The sequence below is a fragment of the Aotus nancymaae genome, unplaced genomic scaffold (assembly GCF_030222135.1).
Source record: "Aotus nancymaae isolate 86718 unplaced genomic scaffold, 86718_ANA_hifiasm-v0.15.2.pri h1tg000001l, whole genome shotgun sequence".
NCBI classification, from domain to species: Eukaryota; Metazoa; Chordata; class Mammalia; order Primates; family Aotidae; genus Aotus; species Aotus nancymaae.
The window spans coordinates 4,508,034-4,535,818 of record NW_026988412.1 but is presented as its reverse complement, the minus strand read 5'-3'; the positions used below and the strand labels follow the sequence as shown (position 1 = coordinate 4,535,818).

Sequence of the window (27,785 nt, the reverse complement as noted above, 5' to 3'; positions counted from 1 at the left end):
GTAGAATCCCATGTAGAGTTTTAGAACATACCCATGACCCAGCCATACCCTTGGCCAATTATTTCTGCACCTCTGGGGGTAGGACCCAGGCGTAACTACTTTATAACACATCCAGGTGAATTCTTAGGTTTGAGAACTGTGGAGCTGGGGTCCTGGTTCAGAAGAGCCCTTGTAGGTCCTGTTGTGGAGCTCCCTCATTTTACAGAGGAGACTAAGAGAGAGACGAAATCCAGCTTTAAATATTTTAATAAATCGGGTATTGGAGTGTATTATTTTCCTAGGGCTGTTATAACAAAGTATCAGAAACTTAAAACAACAGAAATGCACTCTCCCACAGTTCTGAGAGCTAGAAGTCTGAAATCGAGGTGTCAGCAGGGCTCTTGCCTCTGAAGGTGCCAGCTGGTGGCTCCTCGCTTGTGGGAGTATAAGCCCCATCTCTGCCTTTGTCTTCACTTGGCCTTCTCTTCTGTGTCTCTGGGTCTGCTCTTCTTCTTAGAAGGACACCAGAAGTTGGACTTAGGGCCCACTGTGAATACAGAATGATTTCATCTTGAGAACCTTAATTAATATATGTGTAAAGAACCTATTTCCAAATAAGGTCACATTCTGAGGTTCTGGGAGGCCATGAGTTTGTTGGGTTGAGGGGAACAGCAGTATTCAACTAACTACAGGGAATACAGACTTCTTCATATTTTACATTTTTAGCATCTAGTTCATCTTCTACAGTAGTTATTCCTGAACCTACTATAAATATTGGTAAAGATAATATTGTCATTATTTCTAATTTCTCTCATTAAATAAATCATTGAGTACAAATGGCTAAAAAATAGTGTTTTTTAAAAAGCTATTTAATTATATCAATAAAATACAGCTTTCTGATTAAGATTACTCAAGCTTTGAAAAGTCAAAGGTTTCATGAGGTTGAGAGTTGAAAATTCACCTCTCATGACTGAACAGTGTTAGATGGCAAGCACTGTGGTTGTATATGTAGGAAGTAATACCAGCAAAAGTGTTTCAGCTCCTTTGGGGAATGTTGGTTAAAGGTCAGTTTCAAGCCTGGAATTTGTTTTCAGGTTTAATTGTTAAGTGCCCCATAGAAGTTAATTTGTAATATAAATCTCTGTTTCCTGAAGCAGCCCCAGGTAACCCATGTGATTTAGGCCGGTCTTTTCTCGTGCATCAGCCCTCTTCCTAGGAGTACAGAGAGCAACCTTGGCAATAGAATTTGCAGGTCCAGGTCTACTGGTGGAGTGGAGTTTGTTGCAGAAAGTCTGAACGTAAAAAGTGATTCTTGTTATGGACCCAAATTTGTGTATCCTCCTGCCTTTTAAAAAAATCCTAAATATAGATGACTTTTCTATATTTTGAGAATTGCAAAAGCAGCCATATCTTATTTTCTCTCTCTTTTTTCTTTTTTCAGAAACAAAGTCTTGCTCTGTCACCCAAGCTGGAGTGCAGTGGTGCTATCTTGGCTCACTGCAACCTCCACCTCCAGGGTTCAAGTGATTATCGTGCCTCAGCCTCCTGAGTAGCTGGGATTACAGGCTCCTGCTACCATGCCTGGCTAATTTTTGTATTTTTATATTCATAGTAGAGATGGTGTTTCACTATGTTGGCCAGGCTGGTCTTGAACTCCTGACCTCAAGTGATCCACCCACCTTGGCCTCCCAAAATGCTAGGATTACAGGCATGAGCCACTGCACCTGGCCCTATTTCCTTTTTTTTTGAGATGGAGTTTCATTCTTGTTGCCCAGGCTGGAGTGCAAGGGCACTTGGCTCACCACAGCCTCCACCTCCTGGATTCAAGTGATTCTCCTGCATCAGCCTGCCACGTAGCTAGGATTACAGGCATGCGCCACCATGCCCGGCTAATTTTTGTATTTTTAGTAGAGACAGTGTTTCACCATGTTGGTCAAGCTGGTCTTGAACTCCCAACCTCAGGTGATCCTCCCGCCTCAGCCTCCCAGAGTGCTGGGATTAGAGGTGTGAGCCACAGCCCCCGGCCCATATTTTTATTTAAGCAGATTACTAGGCAAATGATTTCTGGATTTTTAATGATAATATTTACTTTTAGAAGTAACTTAAGAAATGTATCTCACAATTTTTATTTTATTTTGCAAAAATGACCGAGTTTGCTGTGTCAGCAACACATCTAGTACAATAGGAAAAACACATAAGTGTAGAAATATGTGAAAGGTAACAATGCTGGAAAACTCAGTGGACAGAGAATATTTTCCAGATTTCATTTTAACTTCATATAGAAATAGCAGTTATCCTCCCTTACTCAAACATGTCCAGTTCTCTGTCGATTCAAGGTCAGTTTTTTAGCTGTAGTGACAGTATTGTTTGCATCTCCCTTTGTTATTTTTTTTTCCGGGCCCAACTCTTCTTTTTTTCATTAAGGATTTCTGCAAAAGCAATGGGCAAATTCCCTGCCCCCAAGATACCCCTTAGAGACTGGTGAACCAAGTGTTTGTCTGGCTCTTGTAATGGGGTGTTAAAAGCACTTGTTCATCAGATATTTTCTTTCCATTTGTAGATTTAGAAGTATTTTAGCAGGTGTACATTTGCATATAAAAGAGAAAAAAGATAAGAAGTTGAGACTTTCTCTTTCTCCTCTCAACATCTTCTCTCTCACCTCTCTTTATTCAGCATGTTTTCACTTTCTTTCTCTAACCATTTCTATTTTCTAGACACAAAACGCATGTCAAAAAATAAAAAACAGTCTCGGATTCTTCAGCAGTTTGCAGGAAGATAGATGATTGGGTTCAGGCAGCTTATGTAACAAAGTAGAAGAAAATACATTTATCTCATGTCATCAGTGAAGAGTTAATAGACAAGGATAGATTTTCACCTTCTGGAGCTGTAGACTGCATGGGGTGGCCCCCCCTTGCCTTGCCTTACATTTTAAACTGCAATATTTTCTACTTTTTAAACTAAATCTTGGCACCGATTTGAGTATATAATTGATGCTTGAACAAAAGATTCAGAACTGAAAGCTTGAGCATGCGTGTGTGTGTTTCTGTGTGTATCAGAACATTCCAACCAAAAATGATTGTATTCTTTAGAAATGTTTGTTTTATCGAAACACTTTTACTACTCAGTATTTTCTGAGTGTTTTAGGCTAGGAAGTGTTTCCCTGGGGTTCTAAGTGAGGCTAGAAAGTGAAGCCTTTAAAGCAGTCCCCCAATCCTCAAATGTTCAGACTTATGGTTTACTTGCAGTTGAAAAATCTAAATTCTTTTCCCCTTGGAAATATATCAACTTTGTCTCTACCTTGTTTATAACAGACTAACTTGAACTTCTAGATTCATTACTTTTGCTTCTTTATTTGTTCATTCATTTGATAACTGTGAATTTGCAGAGCAGCAACAAACTGCAGCTTTTTTTTTTTTTTTTTTTTCCGAGACGGAGTTTCACTCTTGTTACCCAGGCTGGAGTGCCAGGGCGCGATCTCGGCTCGCCGCAGCCTCCGCCTCCTGGGTTCAGGCAATTCTCCTGCCTCAGCCTCCTGAGTAGCTGGGATTACAGGCACGCGCCACCATGCCCAGCTAATTTTTTGTGTTTTTAGTAGAGACGGGGTTTCACCATGTTGACCAGGATGGTCTTGATCTCTGGACCTCGTGATCCACCCGCCTCGGCCTCCCAAAGTGCTGGGATTACAGTCGTGAGCCACCGCGCCCGGCCCAAACTGCAGCTTTTAACTGCTTGGTTCATCACTGTCTTTCTTCCTTCTAAAAAATCCGCCACAAACCTCATGTCCATAGCTTTACACTCTTGCTTGATGAAGTTAGCATCCTGGCCAAGTCTTCTGGGCTGTTTCGGGAGGATGTCTGATTTGTTTGAGAACTTCTAGCAAAAAGTACACTCTTCCCTCCAGAGTCTGAAACCTGATCTGTTTAATACAGACAGCTCCTTAAAAATCTTCATACAGCGATGCATCCTCCCTGGGTAACGTGTTCCAACAACCCTTTCAACAAGAAAGCTTTTCCTAACATCTAACTTGTATTCTTTGGCTGCAGTTTTTCCCTAAGTATTCTTGTACCACTTTCAGTGAACACAAAAAGTTGCTCACTACCATCTAGTTTTGAGGCTACAAATATGTTCTGTTTTGTCTGTGCAGTGTTTTATTTTTAAAAAGAAGAAAGAGAAGGCAGAAGTCTGGCAAGACCAGGCCCACTTTCCCACCAGGCAGCAATTGGCTGGAGCCAAGGAGCAGCTGTGCTCTATGGACAGGTCATGTGCCTCCCTGCCTGCTACAAGGCAGGCCCTTCCTGCTGCTCCTGCCTGGCCATAGTCACTTACTGGAGGTACCTGCTTGGCCCCAGAGGCATCTGCATCCACAATGCCCACCCCGTCCAGTCTGTTTGCAATACCTGTCCTTGAACCTTCCTTCCCTTCTCCAACCTTGTTCTATGCAGGCTGTGTATCCTTTAACCACTTCTAATTTGTTTTAACCAGCCCTATTTATTTTGTTTTTCCTATGTGGATAATCTCCTAGTCTTTGATAAATAGTTTTGTTCAACAATTCTGACTAAATAGAGGTGTGATGCATGCCGTGGGGAAAACAACTCCAGCTCTGATGCATCTGATCCTCAATCAGATGGCAGCAGTGCTGGGTGCTCTGCCATCTCCAGGTGCTTTGATGTCTGTGGTCCTGCCTCAGTGAGTGTCATTCCTCCAGGTGAATACACTTCATCTTTGTTCCTTTTAAACTTCACTTTGCCTTTAAGCAATTGGAGGGAGTGCACCCTGGGATTGGGGGCGAGAGATGTGCCCAACAGTCCTCAGCCTGATCTTGCCACCCCTTTATGACTCATGTCAGGGCATCTGCATCCCAGATAAAAACTATCCAGGTGGGCTTCGCTGACTCTGCTTGGAGAAGGGCCACAGAAGGTTAAGGATGAAACACCGGTGAGGAGAGTGATTGGGAAGTGGTGGGCTCTGGTTGCATGGGGCAGGAGAGAGAGCCATCGCAGGTTGGGTGGTCAGCCAAAAGCCATGGAGCGAAAGCCCGATGACAGAGCCCACACTCTTCAGGAAAGAAGGGAGGGGTACCAGAATGGAAAATGTGGAGCATAGAAAGGGTTCATCTTTTCCAGAGTATCAAAATGGTCCCTTGTTGCTATAAGTGATTTCACTTCACATTGGTAATTTCCTCCCTTGCTTACCTCAAACCAGTAATACTATCAGTCCTTCCTCTGTTTGGGCAGAATGCTTAATCCCTCCCAAATCTGAAATTACCTCAAGACTACTAGCTTGATATTTCTCACAGAAATCCTCTTCTGATTGCCAGTGACACATTTTCCTGGTTTCTGAGAAGCAGGAGAGCTGTCACTGGAGTCAAGTGATTTACCTTCAGACAAAGGACAAGAGAACTTGCCGTGCGCAGCTCCAGCTTCCAGTGGCCAGGAGGCTTTGTTGATCAAGAAGCTGCTCCTTTTTTTTTTTTTTAATTTCATCTTTGCTATCTTTTCCTTGATGAAATAAGTTTAATTTAATGCAGAAATAACATATGGTAATTAAGATCTGGACTTGTATCCTGAGAGCTGAAAAACTTTTTGGTTGATTTTTATAAAATAAAAACGAAACAGGGCATTTTTACCTCTTTTGCACTGATTCTTTACCTTTAGAATTCAGACACTCTGTTTTTGATTTTGTTAATATTGTCCCTCTTTCACAGTTACCTTACAGTATAGTTGAAGTAACACGGATGTAAGGACTAGCCAGAGGGCATCAAGACACCATCGCATCAGAGCCTTCCTAAGACAATGTGACCAGCCTCATCAGGAAACACTTTTGTCCCAGCCCCCACCCCCCCGCCCACACTCACAGACACACATTACACAAAACAGTACTTTCCCCTCTGTATGCACTGTGTCTGATGTTTTCTTTGTTAGATTTTTCAAAATACTAGTTTCAGCGACCTAAACTGATTTCACAATGCAGCAAGTGTTACCTTAGAATTTTTTATCTTCAGAGCGAAGAATCCCTGATCTGTACATATTTTAATTATATAGAATTTAATATTCCAAAGTATAATGCTCATCTTAAGTACTCGTAATAAGGGTCTCATGGTTAAGTTCTTAAATGAAGCCAGCAAAAGCAGAAATGCAACCTATTGCCAGCCTCTGACATTGACAGTGGGACTCTTTTTGTCCCATGTTGAAGATGTAGACATAGATGCTATTTTGTTATGTCTGTGCTGAAACTCTGATTCTCCATTCTCCATTTCATCTAGGTGCCCTTGAAACTTAGAGTAATGGGGAAGGTTGTGTCACTCAGGTTCTCTACATATTTTTGTTTACTGTTTTTCCCAAGTCTTCCTCAATTTCATCTACAGCAGATGCCATTAGAAGCCCTGCATGGCCAAGGGCATCCTATGAACATGAGCAGGTGCAGGCTGCCGCTGATCCTTGTGGACACCTGGCTTTGCTGTCTGCAAACTCACTCTCACTCCTTTCCCATGGCAAGATTTGGTTAGATTTCCTCAGCTGTGGGACTCTGAGCTCATCCAGCCATCACCACCCTTCCTGACCCTCTCCCCATTCCCCCAGCCCTGTGCCAGAGCCCCTGCACTCAAGTGTGAGAGTCCAAGAGCCAGAGGAAAGAGTGTTTCTGAGTGACCTGACCACTTAGGAAGACTGGCTCTCTCTTCTGGTTCATTCCAGTAGCTGCCTCTACAAGGCCCAGAGGGAAGAGAAACTACTACTGTGATAGTGAACCTATCCACAGATCCACTCAAAACAATGACTAGAATTTGCCTCAAATAAACTCATACTGCTTGTCTTTGAGTCCTGAAACTTGGGTTCAACTAAATTGTTTTTGTTTTTTTTTTAGAATGTCTAAAAAGCAACAGTTCAAAAAATAATAATTTGCATGCATTTGAGAAGTGTTAATCTCATAGGAAGAATTTAAGAAGCTTCTTTCTGGGCAGTAAAAAATGTAGTGTTTTTGGGTTTTTCTTTAATCAATAGAAACAGAAGCCTACCAGTTGCTGAAGAAGGCTACCCTTCAGGATAATACAAATCAAACTGAAAACAGGTGTCAAAAGGCAGATGCTCCTGGGTCACACTTGTCAGGTAAGTAAGGGCAGATGGCAGTGTCCAGGGGACCAAAGTGGCAAGGCAGGGCTGTGTTCAGGGAAGGGTGGTTATTCTTTGAAGGTTTCTGAAGTTTGCTCTGTAATGAGCTGTCACCAGGTCAGAATGAGCTAGTACTTTTCTATTCTTAGCAGATGGACATGTGGAAAAGCCCTTTTGTTGTGTCCTAGATGTGTGCTGGCCAGCATGGCAACAGCCCTCCCAGGCCCTGGATTCTGCCAGGCATGTCATGATAGTGACTTGTCACCAGTGACCCTGAGAAGACACACCCAAATTCCTTCTTTTCCCCATGGCTGCTGGTCTCTTAGTCATTCAGTGGCAGTGTTGTGTTGGGCTGCTTTCCCTCACCAGAATGTTGGAGGACTTTGAGTTCTTTTACTAAAAGGTGTATAAATCCCAGGAAAGCTAAATTTTAATTATTTGGTATATATGTATGTATGTATTTATTTATTTATTATTTTTGAGACAGGGTCTTGCTCTGTCTCCCAGGCTAGAGTGCAGTGGCATGATCATGGCTCATGAAGCCTCAACCTCCCAGGCTCAAGCAGTCTTCCCACCTCAGTCTCCCATGTAGCTGGGACTATAGGTACGCACCAACACACTCAGCTAACTTTTGTATTTTTTTTTTTTTTTTTTTTGTAGAGATAGGGTTTTGCCATGTTGCTCAGGCTGGTCTTGAACTCCTGGACTCAAGCAATCCACCTGCCTTGGTCTCCCAAAATGTTGGGATTACAGGCGTGAGCCACCATGCCTGGCCAGGAAAGCTAAATTTTAAACTTGATTATAGTTCCTTCCATCTAGGATTTTGTTTTAATTGTAATTTTGGTCTTTCTACTTTGTTATTGTTTATTATTTTCAGTGATTTTCCTTTTATTATACCAGTTTTTAAAGTATAAATCACCTTAACCTCCTCTGTGAGAGTAAATAGATTAATACAGAAGGAAATGAACATTAATGACTGTCTTAGCTACCATGCCATTATTTCACCTAGCAGAATGAACAGTGGTTTCTAAATACCATATAATTCCCAGTCCATATTCAGATTTCCCAGTTGTCTCAAGGATGTCTTCTTTAGCCAGGTACAGTGACTCATGCCTATAATCCCAGCATTTTGGGAGACCAAGGTGAGAGGGCTGCTTGAGGCCAGGAGTCTGAGACCAGCCTGGGCAATATAGCAAGACACTGTTTTTACCAAAAAGTTTAAAAATTAGCCATACTTGTTAGTGTGTTCCTATAGTCCCAGCTACTCAAGAAGCTAAGGCAAAAGGATCACTTGGGCCCAGAAGTTGGAGGCTGTAGCAAGCTATGATCACACCACTGCACTGGGCAGCAGAGCAAGACTCTGTCTAAAAAAGGAAACAAAAAAATGTCTTCTTCAGACAGATATTTTTGAGAGACATGGTGCATCAGACTTAGCTGTCTGTGTTTGGAGAGCTGTTTCCTAGATAATACTAGTGGTAGAGTCAGTTGCGGCAAAATTCAGTTATTTTGGTGGTTTTGAGGATTTGGTGACCCACTGCACGTTAAGTGCCCAGCACAGTGTCTGATAGTGAAAAGCCCCCTGGGAGAGCCGGCCATTGTGGTGGTAGTGGTGATTTGAACTCTGCAAACATAAGACTTGCAGTTTGTTAGGTATAAAACAGGGCCTTTGGCCGAGTGCGATGGCTCACGCCTGTAATCCCAGCACTTTGGGAGGCCAAGGCGGGTAGATCATGAGGTCAGGAGTTCAAGACCAGCTTGACCAAAATTGTGAAACCTCGTCTTTACTAAGAATACAAAAATTAGCTGGGTATGGTGGTGGACACCTGTGATCTCAGCTACTCAGGATGCTGAGACAGATAATTGCTTGAACCCGGGAGGCAGAGGTTGTAGTGAGCCAAGATTGCACCACTACACTCTAGCCTGGGTGACAGAATGAGACTCCATCTCAAAAAAAAAAAAAAAACAACAACAACGTCTCTGTCCTGCTGGAGATTGTCATCACTTGCAAACTCTTAACTGTTTGCTTTCCATGACCTTCTTCACATTTGAGTCATGGAATTAGAATCTAGAGGGATATTAGAATGTACCCAGCACCCCCATTTCACAAATGAAGCCCCAGGAGAGTAACACCTTGCTCAGAGCCTTACAGCTGGATAGCTGACACATATCCGAAAAGTGACTCCACACATCTGTTTCTAGTAAGTGTTATTTTCAGTAGTTAATTGGACAGGTGCAAAAGATGAGTAAATTTGGCTGGGCCATGGCTCACACCTGTAATTCCAGCACTTTGGGAGGCCAAGACAGGCAGATCACCTGAGGTCAGGAGTTTGAGACCAGCCTGGCCAACATCGTGAAACCCTGTCTCTACGAAAAATACAAAAATTAGCCAGGCATGGTGACTAGTGCCTCAGCTACTCAGGAGGCTGAGGCAGGAGAAAGTCTTGAACCTCGGAGGCAGAGGTTGCAGTGAGCTGAGATCATGCCACTGTACTCCAGCCTGGGTGACAGAGCCAGACTCTGTCTCAAAAAAACAAAAGATGAGTAAATTTGACATGTAAGTTGTAGTCCCTTGGATGTGTATCAGAAATTATAGATTATGGTACTATTAATCTCATGTTTAATGCATTTTTATTAATTTATTCATAAGTGAAATGACGCTCTAGGTTGTATAGTCAAGCACCCCTGAATTCAGTTTCCTTACTCCATACTCAAAATTGCACTACGTGTTTTGCAAGATTCCAGAGTTTCTGGCAGTAGAATCATGGAAGTGCTCCTGCCTATGTTTGCTGTCATTGTCATTGTAGTCAGATGTTCATCTTACATTTGGCTGTGTGTTGTCTTTTCACCCTTACTCTTATTCTGATCCTAAGGACTTATCTGAGCCCTAAAGAAAAGCAGAAAGTGGGCTGGGAGGGTGGAGGGCAGCTTCACAGCGCTGTTTCAAGTCACAGGGGTGGGAGGTGGTGGTGCACTCTGCACTCAAGGAGCCCACCCCAAATCTAACTAGAAGAAGCAGTGCACGTTTCACTTACTCCTGAGCCTTCGGACCTGTCCTGAGGAAAGCCACTTAAAACTCCAGCCTTAGTTTTCATGTCTGAAAAGACTGCCTCCTGTTAAGCATGTGGACACCCTCATTGGGCTGAATATGGACACATTTTAAAAATAATTGCTTTGCTGCAGAGCGTACATGCAAGCAGTCAGGTTACAGGTTAGAAACTCAGCAAATGCTTTTTGCAAAGATGCCCATGCATGCTGTATCTGTGATTTTGATTGCCAGTTAAGAAGCAGACCTGTAGCAGAAACATCCAAGGCTGAGAACTCCCAGGAGGCAAACATCAGGGATTGCCCTGCAAACTGGGGGCATTGTGGGAATATCCAGGTATCTGGCTTCAGGAAAAGAGGTGGAGTGTGTATCCTCCTTCTCAACCTTTAGAGGCTGGTAAAGAGTGGTCTTGATGGTTTTCAGTGGAGATTCAGTCTCCTCTGTGGGATGGAAAATAGAGCATTTTGCAGAGGGGCTTGAGAGTGGATAAGGTGGGTAACTGTTATCCACGGGTCTCAATTATTTCTGAGCCCTGGTTTGCTGCCCGTGTGTTTTAACAATGGGAATTATCCAGTGCTTTGTGACACAGTAAAGATCCATATGCCTACATGTGCATCTTGGTCATTTTAAACTGTACTGTTCGGATGATTTCAATTTTTACTTTTTGTGATTTCTATTTAGGTATCACAAGAAAACACCCCACTCCCTTTCAGTATTCTACCAACATTTCATTCTCTGCCTCAGAAGCTCCCTTGCCTTCTGTGGCTTGAACAGCATCTTCCTCTGTTGGCGCTTGTTTCACCAAACTTACTGTGAGGCCACTTTGTTCATTTTGTCCCATGGCTGCATGACAGCTAACGCTAACTCTCCATGTTTACACTTATCGCAGGTTTGAATATTGGCAGCGGTGCATTCGAGACAAAGACAACTAACAAAATTGCTTCGGAAGCTAGTTTTTCATCCAGCGAAGGAAGTCCTTTGTCAAGGTAAAGTTGTGAAAGGCTTTCTGAATAGTGGCAACAAGATGAGAAATGTCACAATGCAATGAATTAAAGTCTGGCTGCATATTATTTTGTTATGTGACTTGGAGGGTTATGGTTTGGGTTTTTGTTTATCTAAAATAACAGTTGAAACTTTAGTCTACCTTTGAAAATATTTGCACCAGAGCCAAGTATTGTTTTGCAGCTGTTGTTTCCTTGGTTTAAGACTCAATTGACACCTCAGTGAACCACAAATTAGCGTCTACAGCTGCTCGCAGTAGGACTTCTTAGAGACCACACAATGGAGGTTGTCAGAGAAAGGGCAGAGAGAAAACATCAGGCCTTAAAAGAAATAAAGTGGCATGTTTCTTCTTTTTGTGATGGCTAATATATAAACTAGTAATTGGTGGATATTCATTTTTATTTTCTTCTTCTTTTTTAAACCAAGTATTTAGGCTAGATTCTTTCCTTTTCTAATACTTTCTTGCTTATTTTCCGTAAAGAACAAAATTTATCTTTTCACATTTGTTAAACTGTAGCAGTAGCTTTTTGTAAGCAGTCATAAGAGAGTTGTGTGCTGAATTTGTCATTAACATAAAATACTAATCACAGAAGCTTCAGGTCACTTAGAATTTATAGATGGGAATATAAGCAGTCATCTGATGAAACACCCTACTGTTTTACTTTGAGCTAAATATTGTTTAAAATAGCATAGCAAAGTTTCCTTTTGTAACAGTATTGCTCAGTAAAAAGTTGTCCTTTAGATGATTATATTACATTTGAATTAACTGCTTGTCCATGATGAAATTTTAGAACAGGAACTTTACATTTCTAGTATAACATGTAATGTTCCATAAGAGAAAATGATTTGAGCCAGAAGTGTAGAATTTTTTAAATGAAAAAATCCTATTTTTATTCATATTTTATAAAACAATAGAATGTTTTTAGAGTGGAATGTATTAAAATGAGATTGAATTTCTAAAATGGTTTTAGAAGCTTGACAAATTCAGTTTTAGGGAAACAACTCATTTAATTATCAAAATTATTATTTTTGGTACCCAGGTTTTCATCCTTATTTTTGAAGGAAGGGGGCGGTAAACAGGACAGGAAGAGTGTTAAAGTATTATGTTATTATGATTAGCTTATAAATTCAAGTTCTAGGTCTTCTAAAACAAATTTTAAATGACAATAAATTCTACAGATCATTTTTAGGGTCGAATGTTACCATTTGGCTTAATAATATATAAAGGCACTAAAAACTCAGTTCTTCCTAAACAGTCTTTACATAGGTTCTTTGGGAAAATTTTAAAGACATTGAGAAAGCAATTGGATTTTGTAGAACAATTCTCAGTCTAATAATTTCACATCTTGTCTATATTTCACTAAACTAAAGTCAAACTTTTTTTCTTCTTCAAATTCAGGCAGAGGCCTTTTGTTATTAGTATTATTTCTGTATGAAATTAATTTCCTAATAAATTACAAGTAATCTCATCATCCCCTTTAAAGGGAAAAAAAAATACCACACAAAAAGGCCTTCAAGGAACTCTTGGTTCTAGGCACTTGATAATAATCCAGTGATGAAAAGGTCTGGGCCCAAAGTGCGTGGGTTTGGCGTGCTGTTTGTCACGGTTTGGTTCTTGTGCTGGGTTTGGTGTTGTTAATACGCCACCCTGGGCTTTGGAGAGCTCCAGTTTTGCTGTTTGTGCTGGATTCACTGAAATTTCTTAGAGGCTTACATTTAAGGATCCCACTTACTGCAGTCACTCCTTGTGCTTTATTGCTTTTACAAGTGGTCTCAAACCCGGTACTTGAGAATAAACATAACAGTGCAGTGCTGCTGTAGCACTTTAAAAATTCTTCTTTACTCTATTTTGTCAGTGAGCTGATGAGCAACCTCAAAAAAAAAAAAAACCCCGCTGGACCTAAAAAAAAAAAAAAATGGCTTCCTCTGATGTCCTATAGACAATAATTATGATGTGCTAGTTAAGCCCAAACTACAGCTGAGGGATTTTACTTTAAAGCAGCGGCTTGGGCGCAAAAATGCATTTATAGCTCTTTGTCTGCACCTCATTATGTGTGGGCCTGATTCATTAAGTAATTGGTTTGCAGTTGTTTACATGAGTATTAAGGCCTTCTTTTCAGCCGCCTTTGAGAGATACATTGTGCAAATGTTGCCTGTGATGAATGCAGAATGAGGGCCAGAGGGTCCGTCCTATTGGCTAAACAGTGCACTCCTGTTGAAAAGCCAGAGAAAGGGATTGGGTGCTGCTTTGCATAGCAATGACTTTCTTAATAAGCGTTACAGATTAATACACACAAGCTATAAAAGATGCAAAGAGATACTCTTAGCACATTTATACATGCTCATTTCATTGTGATGGTGGTGGGGTTTGGGTGCTTTCATATTCCGTTTTTCAGAGCAGCAGCTTCAGTGCATGAGCCGTAATAGAATCTGATGTTTATTGTATTATAAATCACGGGCAAGTAGGCAGATTGGCAACAGTTTATTATTAAAGATTCTTTCAGTGTAAATCTTTTTCTACCATTGTATTTGCTTCAGCAAAATCATTTTGTGGTTGAGTGGGGATGAAAGGCATAATGTACGAAGGAGTGAGTCCTAATAGGAAGCCGTTCTCCGAGTAAAGACCACTTGTTCCCTTTTGTTCGGGGGTGCATGCCAGAGCTTCCTCTCGTCTGCAAACATTGTCTCGCTTTACCTTCCCCAGCAAGTGGTTTTCACTCTCCCGGATCCGTTTGTTCAGTGGAGAGTATATTTTAACAGCCTGCCCTTAGCTTACTGGTTCCTGTCTTGTAACTTCAGCTTACTGATGGGACCAGATAATGTTTTACCAAAAGGAAAGGGTGTGTGCTTGCAACATAATTGCCTGGGGGAAAGGTAGCAGAAGTCACCCAGCCACTGTACCCTGGCAGGGCCACCGTGGGTGGCATTCTGTGCCAACCTTGCAGCCACTGGAGTGGCCAGTGGAGGGCGCCAGCCTGCAGTTGATGCTCTGGTGGGGGCGGTGGCATTTTCTGTCTTTGCCTGGTCACTGTGCATATTCCCCGGGATAACATAAAGATTATAAGGAACCAATAGTCCAATGAAATAAAAATGAGTTTTTGCTGGAAGTCCTTTAGGTTCTTATATAAAAGCACTCTTCTCTGTCTTGGGTTTGGCAAATCTCTGTTCTTAAATTCCATTGAATTAGCAGCTTCCTAAATATATCATGTTTCTTATCACAAGCCCACATACTTTCTTTTTCTGCACAAAGCAAATAAGAACAATCACTGCTTATTTGAAGAGAAAAAGTTAACAGGTTGACCTCAGGCCGCTGAAAGTGGCATCCTCTGTAGGACCCCTGATTAACCATCAGGGGGCGCTCAGACTTTGTTAAATTACTGGTTGGCCTTTAAAACCTAAAATTAGTGTTTACAGAAATTTGTTGGCATAGTCATTGGGATTTTTTTCTTTCTGGATTATTTTTTGCCTTCTGTTTTTCAGAAACATATATCTGTTTTGAGGAACATTCCAGCCGAAGTTGCTCCTTTAGAAATTGTAACACTGATTTCTGCTAGCAGTCAAAAACCAGTAAAAATTTTAGAATTTGGAGTCTAAAGACCATGTCTTCTCATAAATTAGCTATTTTCATCCTTCTATTAAGACTCCAGAACTGGAAGGACACTTCCCGCCAGGAGCCATTCCTCCTAATCCTGGACACCATAGACAGTGCTCCTGGCAGGACCCTCTGAGTCTCATTGCCACATTCAACTGGTGTGTCCTCAAAATCACAATAACTTGGGTATGTTTGTTAATGGACCATGACTGTTTTTTCTTTTTTAAAACATATTGACAGGCAGGACACAGTGGCTCATGCCTGTAATCCCAGCACTTTGGGAGGCCGAGGCAGGCAGATCACTTGAGATCAGGAGTTTGAGACCAGCCTGGCCAACATGATGAATCCCCATCTTTACTAAAAATACAAAAAAAAATTAGCCAGTTGTGGTGGTGTGCATCTGTAATCCCAGCTACTTGGAAGGCCGAGGTAGGAGAATCTCATGAACCTGGAGGCAGAATTTGCAGTGAGCCGAGATTGTACCACTGCACTCATCTGGGCAACAGAGCAAGACTGTTTCAGAAAAAATGACGACCGGGTGTGGTGGCTCACACCTGTAATCCCAGCACTTTGGGAGGCCAGGGTGGGTGTATCACCTGAGGTCAGGAATTCGAGGCCAGGCTGGCCAACATGGCAAAACCCCATCTCTATTAAAAATACAAAAATTAGCTGGATGTGGTGGCAGGGGCCTGTAATCCCTGCTACTCAGGAGGCTGAGGCAGGAGAATCATTTGAACCTGGGACGTAGAGGTTGCAGTGAGCTGAGAGCATGCCACTGCACTCCAGCCTGGGCGACAGGGCAAAACTCTGTCTCAAAAAAAAAAAAAAATTGATCATGAAATTGAGTCAATGTGTTACAAACATTAGGCTTTCCCTCTGCTCTTTTTGCCAAACTCTGTCCCCCGCTCCTGCTCTGGGCCAGGAATGAGTGTCCGACACCCACCTCTGCTGCCATGAATCTCTCAGGAGGACCTGCACCCTGTCAAGCATGGGTGGTCTGCACACTGCACACCCTTACCAGGCAGCTCCCCTTGTCCCCCTGCTCATGAATAGTTAACAGCCAGACCACGTGTCGTGCCCGCATATGACCCACTCTTTCATGTCCCTGGCTTTCATTGGAATGCTCCTGCCCCACTCTTTTACCTGGTTAAGGCCCTCTAGATTTTTCAAGGCTTAACTCAAACTTCTGAAAGTTTCCTAAGTAGAGACCTGGCTGTACAGCATACCCCTCCTGTGGTCGCCCTAGCTATTTCTGTTATCATCTGTAGTGCAGGGATAGAAGCCATTTCCTGGTATCCTCCCTCCCACAGTGTGGCAGATTTCATTAATTTATTCATTTATTGAGACAGGGTCTTGCTCTGTCACCCAGGCTGAGTGCAGTGACACAATCTTGGCTCACTGCAACCTTTGCCTCCCAGGCTCAAGCAATTCTCCTACCTCAGCCTCCCAAGTAGCCAGAACCACAGGCACATGCCATCATGCCCAGCTATTTTTTTGTGTGTTTTTGGTAGAAACGACATGTTGCCCAGGCTGGTTGCAAACTCCTGAGCTCAGGCAATCCTCTCTCCTCGGCCTCTCAAAGTGCTGGGATTACAGGCAAGCCACCATGCCCAGCGGTGGGTTTCTTAATCACCAGCGCTAGATAGTCATTGCATTTCCTGAGTGAGTAAGCATGGATATATAGCTCCACCATTCACTCCAGTTTTTGTTTTGTTTTTTATGAAAGTCAGTTTGTACAAGTTCCCTCCCTTCTGTATGGCATCATGTACTTGAGCTGCAGGGAATCATGCATTTCTACAGTTATCTGCATAAGTGTGTGAGAGATTGTGTGTGTATGAGAGAGAGTATGTGTGAATGTGTATGTGTATGTGTATGTTTATGTGTTGAGACACATACATTTTCAAAGGGAGACTGGTGGTGACTGTGAACATGCCCTCTGCTAATGCATCCAGTTTCAGGAAGTAGGACCTGGCTGAACACACTTGCAGAGAGCCTCACTGGGGTTCTTTCCTGGCTGCTGTCTTGTCTGCTGATGGAAAGGTGTCTGGCTTCGGGCCCTGACCTTGATGAGAGCTCTTGGCACATGTTGAAGGCCTGGAACATCATCCCCCAATTCCACTGTTATCAGTTCTCAGCCAACCCTGCAGTTACCTTTTCAGCCCATGTCATGGTGGTTATTCTGGTGTCAGTCTCTTTACTGGAGCACGAGCACCTCAAGGGCATCGAGCGAGTCTGTCTTGTTTGCTGCTGAGCCCCAGCACAAAGTCTGGTGCCTTGCTCTGCCCCTGCTCTTGGAAGGCCTGGCTGAGGCAGTTTCCCCATCTCTTCCCATTTCAAGGGCACCCACCCATCAGGTTCTTCGAGGAAAAAACTTCACGCATCTCAGGCCTATCTTCTCTCCATCTGTCCCCAAACCTCCCATTCCTTGGCCCCTGTGCCTGAGTATTGATCACCCCCACCTAGAACCCATGGCTGCACATCACCAAACTGAGCACATGCTTTTGTTGAGCCAAATGTGATGACTTTGCAGTGACACTGCTTACTGAGGTCTGCTGTCTACAGGCTCTCACACAGGATTGTCTGTAAATTTATCAGAACACTTCCAAGAAGGCATTACTGTCCCCATTCTACAGACAAGGAATCTGGTGCTTGGAGAGGTAGGGAACTTGCCCGAGACCCTGCGGTGAGCAGAGTCTGTCTGGCCCCAGAGCTGATTCTGTCTCAGCTTCTTGAAAGCAGCTCATATAGCGAGGCACACACTATGGCAGGGTTCTCCTTGTCCTAGTGTTTTACTGCTTCTCAGGAGGTCCTGTGGGGCGGGTGTCTACAATGTGTGCATTTTAGGAGTGTCCCGAAAGGAGTGTTTTGTTCCACTTCTGCTCTACTGCTGGCTCGTTCTGTGTGTCTTAGGACACATTTCTCAACCTCTCTGGGCTCAACCACTGTAGAGCGAAGGCTCTGGGTTGATAATCTGTACATGCTGTCTTCTAATTTGATAGTGGCCTTCTTGGCCTTGGGTATGCTGTGTCTCATTTTTGTCTTTACTTGTTGGCTCCACAAAGCAAAACTTATTATTGTCAATAATCCTTACGATCTAACTTTATATCGATGTTGGCTGTGTAGACCAATTCTAGCTACGTTAGCCTTTTGCTCTTACAAAATGAACAACTGACACGTAATTGTTACTGTTTTCCATCGCACACTGTGTCATCCTGACCCCATGCATAGGGTGTTCACCGTGTGTCAGGGCTGCTCTCAGATAAAATCTATTCTGTTGAAACCTGGCTGGCCTTCACTTCTTAACAAGGTTGAGAACAAAAGTGACTTTGATTAGAATTGTCCTAATCTGGTTTATCAATAGCAGGGGAATTGATAAGCATTTATCAAAATGCATCCAAAATAAGATGGCTTAATTGATAGGTAGAGGGGAGAGATGTGATGAAGTCGATACGGCAGAATGGTAATTAGTGGGCATCTCCCTAACGGGAATGGGACACTCCTGGTACAGCTGGGAGAAAAAAATGACCAAACCTACTGGGAAATTCTGCAGAGATAATTGTCATATCATTTTTAAATTAATTAAAATAATTTTTTTTTTAGACAGAGTCTTGCTCTGTCACCCAGGCTGGAGTGCAGTGGTGTGATCTCGGTTCATTGCAACCTCCATCTCCTAGGTTCAAGTGATTCTCCTGCCTCAGCCTCCCGAGTAGCTAGGATTACAGGCGCATAACACCGTGCCTGGCTAATTTTTGTATTATTAGTAGAGACAGGGGTTCACCATATTGGCCAGGCTAATCTTGAACTCCTGACCTTAGGTGATCCACCTGCCTCAGCCTTCCAAAGTGCTAGGATTACAGGCGAGAGCCACCGAACCCAGCTGATTGTCCCATTAAAATGAGACCAGTGGAACATAGTTATATTTTAATTTACTCAGTTAATGATCTCTAGTGTCTTACCTGAAAATGGTTTATTTTGAAGTAGGACCTCTAGTCCAATTGTAAACTTCTAGGGAAAAAATACCAAGTCTGCTCTCTGGGGTTCTAAGAGTCACCCCTGAGCCACAGTGCAGGGGAAAGGCAGGCTCTTTGGCTTGCAGCATGGGCCTCATGTGAGGCAATTCTTGACAGCTGTAATGGCCCTTGGGCCATGCCCAGGCCACTGCCTGGGTCTGTGCAGCGCGCAAGCGAAGAGTGGTTTTCACATTTTTAAATGGTTGGAAGAAAATTCAAAGAATAATGTTTCATGACATCTGAAGATTATATGAAATTGAAATTCCAGTGTCTCTACATGAAGTTTAATTGGAATACAGCCACATCTTTTAGTTTACAAAATGTCCATGGTTGTTTCTATGCTACAACCACAGAATTCAGTAGTTGCAGCTAACCACATGGCCCACAAAGCCCGAACTATTTACTGTCTGATTCTTTACAGAAAACCTTTGCCAACCTCTGTCTTACAAGATGGAAACATTACTTCTACACTCTCAGCAAAGATTAGGCAGTCAGATTCCAAGCACATAAGACCACATGGTGACCATATCCCATGGCCTACACCCTTCACTCTTTGATTTCTTTTTCTTTCTGAAATGCAGTTTTGTTTTTATTTCATCTACTCTAGTAGCCAAAGTCGTTGGCACTATCCAGCACACCATAGAGAGTTCTCAGGCTTCTCCATCAGCCTTGCCTTAGCTTTACGTATTAGGTATGACCTAAAGAAAAAAAATGTTGACCCTAAGAATTCTGTATAATAAAAAGTCAACCTTGAATTGCAGGGTCACATTGACTTTCAGAGATTTTCTCAAAAGGAACAATAATTGCCCCTTCGACGTGAGAGTCGAGAACAAAACACTGGAAAGCGCCCTCTGCCCTTCCCCGTGGTAGACCACGCACTACGCACATTTAGCTCGGAAACATGTTTCCTGTGGGAAAACCAATAACACAGACAATTAGGGACCATTACACAATTAATTCACATTTCACTGGGATGTTTACTGGCTCCCTGTGGCTTAAATGTTCTCAAAGCCACACTGTATAACCACAGGACAGACAGAAAAAGCAAGTTCAAGTGGCCTCATAGAGACATGGCTTCAGGAAATCATTTTTTCCTAGAGTGCCACATGCAGAAGTGAGGTCCCTGAAATGCGCAGTGGGTCACCTCCATGGCAGGACTCAGCGTTGCTGGCTGATTGCTTTTGATGAGTTAAGTGACTACTAACACACACTCGCATAGATGGTTCTCATGCGTCTGTGTTTACAGCATTGTACGTGACTTTTTTCCTTTTTTTTTTTATCCCTTTAGCTTTTCTGGGTTTTTATTTATTTTTTTGTCAGCAGGAAAGCCAAAGAAACTTGAACTTGATTCTGAAGTGTAATATTAAGTAGAAATGGGCAAATTAAGTATTGTATAATTGAATATTGATCAAATGCCTTTAATCAGGGCCCTCAGCTTAGTGAGGATCACTTGTTCATTCCAAGTGAACATGTTCATTAATGACCTGTTAAGTGCTGTGCACCGCATTACCCAGGGGAGCTGAAACAGGTGTGGTCACCGCCCGCATGGGGCTTGCAGTTCAGAGGGGAAGGGGTGGCCCATCAGTTCACTGCACAAGTGAATGTGAAACAGTAACTTGATGAGGACTCAGTGGTGAAGACAGGGAGCCGGAAGTGGGAAGGCTCCAGCGGGACAGCACGACACTCCTGGGGATCCACCTTGGAGGCACTGCTTGGGATTTAGGTCTTTGAGCAGAAATCAGTGGCGAGGCATTGAAGAATTTTAAGTGAGGAAGTGGAGTGACCAGATTTGCATTTCAGAAAGTTCACTCTTAATTGCCTAGTGGAAAATGGATTGTAGGGGACAAGATGAGTGTGTCACCAGTTAGGCGGTTGTTGCAGAGACAGAAGTAAGAGCTGATAGTTTTGTTGACCAGTGTGGTGGCAGTGCCCAGGGAACTGGTGAGGACTGCAGGAAGTCTTGTGGAAGTTGGGGAGGAATGGCAGGACCAAGGGCCAGACAGTGTGGAGAAAAGAGGAGTGGAGACTGGAGAGAGGCTTGGGAGGACCAGTGGGTTGGGGGTGCCATTTGCTGAGATGGGAGGAAGGGCCTGGTTTGGCAGAGAGGATGGTGAGTTTGGTTGTGGATGGGAGTGTTGACCATGAGGCACTTTGGAGGAGTTACATGAAGCCACCAAGTGGGCACTGAATGTGTTTCTTTCTGGAGCTCAGAGAAGTGACCCAGGCCATGGGCACCTGGCTGAGCTCTCCTGCCACTTGTCCTTTCTCCTGTGTCCTGGGCTCCCTGCTGCCCCACCCCACCACACCTCGTTCCTCAGTCCCAGCCTGTGAAGGCCTCTGCCTTTGGAGGCTCCTGGCTTCCTCTGTGGTCCTGCAGCTCCCCCCATCGCCGCCACAGTGCTCTCAGTCCTCCCAGCCAGCAAAGATCTCTCCCCTCTCGCTGTGGCTCTTATTGTGTGGACCACGGCTGGCAAATTAGGCTCTTTCTACTCCGCCTAGACTTTTATAATCCACCCTCCCCTGCGGCACCTAGCCCTGTGTCCTCAGGTATCGGGGGAGGTGGGGAAATAATAGACATCCCCACAGTTGCGTTTGTGTGTGTGTGTGTGTGTGTGTGTGTGTCATTTTCTGTAAAATGGGTTCTTGCAGGCTCACCTCACTGGCAGGTCCCCACAATCCTGGCAGCTCCAGGACTGTCAGTCAGCTGCTGACCCTTCCAGATGCTCATCGAGGTCTTCCATGCTTCATGGAGAAATGGCTGTGAGCACTACTGAGTCATGGCAATTGAAACAAGCACTAAATTTACAGGGAACACTGAAAGATAGCCTAGAAAATGATATCTTAGTGGAGCATGTTTTTCTGAAAAAAAAAGAAGGCAATTATAGCAAAAGGTAGATTTTTAAGCCAAAAGTCAACCAGACTTGGTCCAAAGGGAAGGAAAAGATGTATTTGCAGGGTTTCCTGTGTCCGGAAGGCAAGGCTTCGGCCGTGAGAAGGGCGGTGGTGGTGCGTGGTGTAGGGCAAAGTGTCAAGCCATACACCAAGAATGGTTTCTCTTCTGACATCTCCTGTGACCATTCAGGCAAGTCTTAAAGAATCTTAAATTTATTAAAATTGCGAAAGCTCCTGAAACGGCACATGGAGAAATCGTATCATTTAGAGCCAGTTTTCTTGCTGTATTGGCCTCAGTCGAGAAGTCACTCAGTCCTGGATGTCATGGACACTAGCTTTTATGTGACATTTGCAGTGCTCTCTACCAGGTGTTTATTTTGGAATCCTTTCTTAAGCTGTTAGTATTGCTGCCACTGGTTTGACTGAGTATTTTAACTTCCTCACCAACATCTTGAATTCCCTACTGGAAGTGTTTCATTTTTAGCTTGCCTAAAAGCACTAAAGCTTTACACATTGGTGTTTTCCAGAAGTCTGTTGAAGGGAAACCGGTCCATTGCCTCAGGGGCCCATGCGATCATCCTCCCCCAAGAACACATGGCCCCACGCAGGCACAGCTCAGCAGTGGGGGGTGGGCCATGCTGACCTGCCGAGGGGACACACACAAGACAGGAACGATGCTATTGAGCAGCGACCCTCCCAACAAGGCCACGCTGCATCCCAGTATCTTCCTTTTACTTTTAAAATCTGGGAAGTAAGTGCAAAGTTCTGGCCTCCAGTGACTCAAAGTGCTAATGCATTCGTTATGAAAATGTTAGTCTCATTGTCTTTTTTTCCCCAGAACTTAGACTGTTTCTTTATTTTGCAGGCATGAAAACAAAAAGAAACCCATGATCAATTTAATATCTAATGGTAAGAGAAATAACTGGACACCAGATTTTCATTTTTTGTTTTAACCAAAAAACTCTGTGACATGCATTTGTTGTTTACACCCTCCTGTGAGTCCTGAAGCGGGCATGCTCACAGGGACTGCCCTTGCTGCTCTCCCTGGGGTGGGACCTGAGGGCTTCTGGAGGCACAGTTCTTCATAGACAGGGCCACACAGGTGCCATGGACCACAGGGGCAGAGCATTGTAATTTGCAAGTATGAATTTGCGGGAGATCCTGGCCCCCACATCTAATTAATTACCAGCACTGTGTATTTTACCAACAAAATGTTTCTTGCCTCTCTCCCCATCCTCAGAAGTACCCGTTGCTCATGACCGGACAGGCTCTTGGAGTAACTAACTGGTTTCCTCATACCCAGTCCCTCCCAGCTCCTGACTGTCCTCCACTTGGCCACCAGCCTCCAAACCCTGGCTTCCTGCACCTTCCTATGTAAGGAATACCGATGTCTCCCCACCGCCTGCAGGGCAGAGTCTGAGCTTTCTCCATTCCCGGGAGGCCCCAGCCCTGCTCTCCAGCTTATTCCTCCCAAGGTCCTGCCCTCTTTGAGTCAAGCCACGGTCAGCTTTTTTCAGCTATACCATACCTTTGCCTCTATCTTTGCCCATATTGTTCCTTCTGTAGGGAGTCCCTTTTCCTTCTCAGCCCAGTGAGCTCCTATTCATCCTTCAACACCCAGCTCACAGGAAAGATCCAGCCCTCCTTCTACCATGACACTGTGGCATACCCGTTGCCCAGCTTGGGCTTTCTCAACCCGTCTCCTTAAACCCCCTTATACCTTAAATTAAAGGTATAATTTGATTAATAGTTTTATTGCTAATAACAAAAATATCTAATATTTATTAAGCACCCAATGTGTCCCACTTTGCTAACCCAGCATGGAAACGAATTCAGAGCTGCTGTAGTGCCTATGCCTAGGAATCTGCATTTTTAGCAAGTACTCCAGTGTGAATCACTCTTCTAGAAGGACAGCTACCTACTGTTGGGGAGACAAGTACCCAGTGGGTTGTGATGCAGAGTATGGGCTTGAGTCAGATGACTTGGTGGGACTCCTGGCTTGGCCACTCACTGGCATCGTGATTGTGGCCAGTTACTTAACCCCCTCAGCCCGTTTGTTTGCTCAGTAAAATGGAAACATTAATACTTACCTTGCCAGGCTGGTGTGAGGATGAGATGGGGTCACATATGAGAAGTCAGCACAGAGCTGGCAGGCGGTGCATGCAGGTGTCAGCAGAGTTAAGAGATTGTTGCTGTAGATGTGGTCAGCTCCACCACCACATCCTGCCGGGCCACCTGAAGGCACCTCAGCTCCACTGGGTAGTTGTGTCTGTCTACCTGAGGGCTTTCTCTGTCTGCAGGAGCAGACTCAGCCCTCACAGGGCAGCCCAAAGTGCCAGGGAGTTGATGCCCTGGGTTGAGAGCAACCCTCAGCCAACAGAGGCGAGTTGGTGATCGGTAAACCCGTTCCCTTGCTCTTCCTTGGGACAATATGGGGAGAGCTCTTCAGGCTCTCAGGGGGCCCCGTCAGGCTGAGCCTCGCCTATCCACTCACTGCTAGGCAGCCACTTGTCATCATACCCTTCACTGGCTTCCCGTCTTCCTTGTGTCACTGTCCCCATGGTTCCTGGGATTACCTCTCAAGTAAACAGTGTGGACCAAAGTCCTGTCTCAGGCCAAACATCTCTGCTTATTCCTCTGCCATATCTTTCCCTTCTCTCTGCTCTCATAAAGAAGAGAAGGAGATAAAAGTGGAGGGGCAGCTGGGGTGGGGCAGCATCAGGATGATACAACACCCCAGGGAACCCTGCTTCCATGTTAACTCTGATTTATTTATTTATTTATTTATTTGAGGGAATTTCACTCTTGTTGCCCAGGCTGGAGTGCAATGGCATGATCTCAGCTCAACACAACCTCCACCTCCTGGGTTCAAGCAATTCTCCTGCCTCAGCCTCCCAAGTAGCTGGGATTACAGGCATGTGCCACCACGCCTGGCTAATTTTGTATTTTAAGTTGAGTTGGGGTTTCTACATGTTGGTCAGCCTGGTCTCGAACTTCTAACCTCAGGTGATACCCCCTACCTCGGCCTCCCAAAGTGCTGGGATTACAGGCTTGAGCCACTGCACCCGGCCATTAACCCTGACTTTAAATCCCTATCCTATAATAAAGAGTTGGGCACAACAGAAGGGAAAAAGAATTATTCTACAAAGTGTTTTCCATAACACTGCATAGGACACACTTTGAAATGTGTACATTTGTGCAATACGGACATGCATTTGCATGTATCTGGTCACCTGATGTATCTGGGCATCATGTGGTGTCCCTGTTAGGCGTTTTGCAAACTGACACTCTGCTTAACCAGTCCTTCTGTGCTGTGCTGTTTTGTAAGCTCTTAACTAGAGTGCAGAAATGTTAAAAGGCTGTCTGGTTTTATTTTCCAGCCCTCTGGGATGAGTCTGACGACAGTAACTCAGAAATTGAGGCTGCGTTACGCCCTAGAAACTATAACGCCGACGATTCTGATGACTTTTATGACTAATATGCTGTAACATCTGTTGGAAATGAAGTCTTTAAACAAACTGAAATCCTGTGTTCATATGTGATAGCCAAAATAAGTATGTTCTTTTAAGTTTTCTAATTGTTTCATAGGAGAACTTAGGACTACATTGCTATTCAAGTGAAATTTTATAAATATGTAATTGCATAATCATTTTCTTTTGGTTTGGTAGTATTTTGAGGATTTTTACATTTGCATTCATTGGGGATATTGACCTATTGTTTTATTTTCTTAGAGTCTTTGGTCTGGTATCATGGTGATCTTGGTTTTGGTATCATGGTGATGCTGGTGTGACAATTCCTGTTTTCTTTTGGTTACCATTTACATGAGATATCTTTCTGCACCCCGTCACCTTCAGCCTGTGTGTCATTAAATCTAAAGTGAGTCTTTAATGGACATCATATAGTTAGGTCTTGTTTTTGTTTTTGTTTTTAAATCCATTTAGTCACTCCATGTCTTTTGATTGGGGTATTTTAGCCCACTGGCCTTTAAAGTAATTTTTGATAGGTAAGGACTTACTCTTGCCATTTTGTGAATTGTTTTCTGCCTGTTTTGTAGTTCTCTTGTTCCTCTTTTCTCTTGTTGTCTTTCTTCTCTTGTGGTTTGATAACATTTTTGTGATGGTATGCTTTGATTGTTTTCTCCTTATTTTTTGTCTATCTATTGTACTTATTTTTATGGTTACTATAGAGTTTACATTAAACTTTTTCTAGTTGTAGAAATCTGTTTTAGCCTGATAGCCACTTAACTTCAATCATATACATACACACTGTATATTTTATTTCCCCTCCCCACACTTTATGGAATTGATGTCAGATTTTGCCTCTTTCTATATTGTGTTTTCATTACAAATTTCTGTGGTTATAGTTATTCTGACTAGTTTTGTATTCTAATTTATATATGAGTGTTCAGAGTAATTTTCTTGCCACAGTTACAGTATTATAATATTATATGTTTGTGTTATATATACCTTTATACATGTAACTTATACTTTCATGCTATTGTTTAATATCTTTTTATTTCAACTTGAAGAACTTCCTTTAGCACTTTTTGTAAGGCCGGTCTAGTGATGACAAATTCACTTAGTTTTTGTTTGTCTGGGAAAGTCTTTATCTTTCTTTCATTATTAAAAAACAATTTTGCCAGATAAAATCTTCTTGGTTGGCAGGTTTTTTTGTTTGTTTCAGCACTTTTAATATATAATCCAACTCTTTCTTGATCTGTAATGTTTCTGCTGAGAACTGTGCTGATCTGCAATGTTTCTTCTGAGAGGTCTTTTGTGGGTTCTTTTCTTTTCTTTTTTTTTTAACAGCTAATGTGGGTTTCTATCTCTGTGGGCTCCAGATCCAGCTTGTAGTTTCCAGCTTGTCCCTGCTTTTCCTGATTCTACATCCAGCTTTCCTTCCCAGACCCAGCTTCCTGTCTAGCAGACGTCAACACCAGTCTCAGACAGCAGCCTAGAGAGGCTGCCTGCCCAGCTCCCATCATTGCATGAGGCCAAATCCATACTTGTAGTAAACTCATATTTATTTACTTATTGAATTGAAACCTGATGGATACACTGTCCCCTTGCAGCAACAGACTGAAGACTGAAGTGTCATCAGCCCACATTGTAGTTACCGGGGCACGCATGGCAAATGTTACCTTTCAATGAGTTTTAAAGGTGGAAATACTTAGACAACTGTTTCTCCCACTCTTCAAAATTGAAGAGCCCATTTTAACAAAGGTAAAGCGTATATTTCTGATAAAAGTTATCGCAATGCTACTTCTCTACCCCTGCTTTAAGGCACTGTATTTTTCCATTTTCCCTGCCTTTGTTAGATTAAAAAAAAAAAAAACAAAAAAACTCAAGACAAAAGGTTTGACTATATATCTCTAAAGAGCTAAAGCTTATCTGTTTCTCAGAAGATTGGATGCAGAGCTTTTACTGAACTCTATTTTTAGATGACTACCTCTTTGATAAATCTCTAATGCAAGTGCCAGTGCAACTGGATGTGGCTTTTTTGTTTTGTGTTGTGTTGTTTTTTTTTTTTGGTGTATAAGTTTTTTTTTTTTTTTTTTAATGAGAGAAAGAAAGAAGAGAAAGAAAAAGGGGGAGAGGGAACAGGATTCTTGCTCTATTGCCTGGGCTGGAATGCAATCTAAAAATAGGTATTAAAAACCTCTTTTATGCCAATAATTGTGCTTGACAACGGAGACAGGGAGGAATAAGAGAAGAAAATAACAAACAAACAGCCAACCAATATTTCATTTAAGTCTGTGATGTGCTGCCTTCCTCCCCATCACCTATATCTGGCATTTCTCCCCATGCTATCTCTCCCCAACTCCCCACCCGCCGCTGTCCCTCCCCTATATCCCCCCAACAGACCCCAGTGTGTAGTGCTCCCCTCCCTGTGTCCGTGTGTTCTCATTGTTCAACACCTGCCTATGAGTGAGAACATGCAGTGTTTGATTTTGTGTTCTTGTGTCAGTTTGCTGAGAATGATGGTTTCCAGGTTCATCCATGTCCCTACAAAGGACGCGAACTCATCGTTTTTGATGGCTGCATAATATTCCATGGTGTATATGTGCCACATTTTCCCTGTCCAGTCTATCATTGATGGGCATTTGGGTTGGTTCCAGGTCTTTGCTATTGTAAACTGTGCTGCAATGAACATTCGTGTGC

At 43.2% G+C, this 27,785-nt stretch overlaps 1 protein-coding gene across 4 annotated transcripts in view; it reads left to right on the top strand.

Annotated features, from left to right (window-relative positions):
- KIZ (kizuna centrosomal protein) overlaps window positions 1–27,314 on the top strand; it is a 113,144-nt gene extending 85,830 nt beyond the window's left edge. For 2 of the 4 annotated variants that reach the window (XM_012463438.3, XM_012463440.3), the window contains 4 exons: window positions 6,978–7,082; window positions 11,018–11,114; window positions 22,490–22,533; window positions 25,005–27,314. In XM_012463438.3, coding sequence (XP_012318861.2) covers window positions 6,978–7,082; window positions 11,018–11,114; window positions 22,490–22,533; window positions 25,005–25,102 — 344 coding nt within the window. In that variant the 3' untranslated portion in view covers window positions 25,103–27,314. Of the gene's footprint in view, window positions 1–4,123; window positions 4,447–6,977; window positions 7,083–11,017; window positions 11,115–22,489; window positions 22,534–25,004 lie in introns of those variants that run through there. The other 2 variants (XR_010342097.1, XM_064375149.1) reach the window with 2 other exon arrangements.
- The last annotated feature ends 471 nt before the right edge of the window (window positions 27,315–27,785 follow it).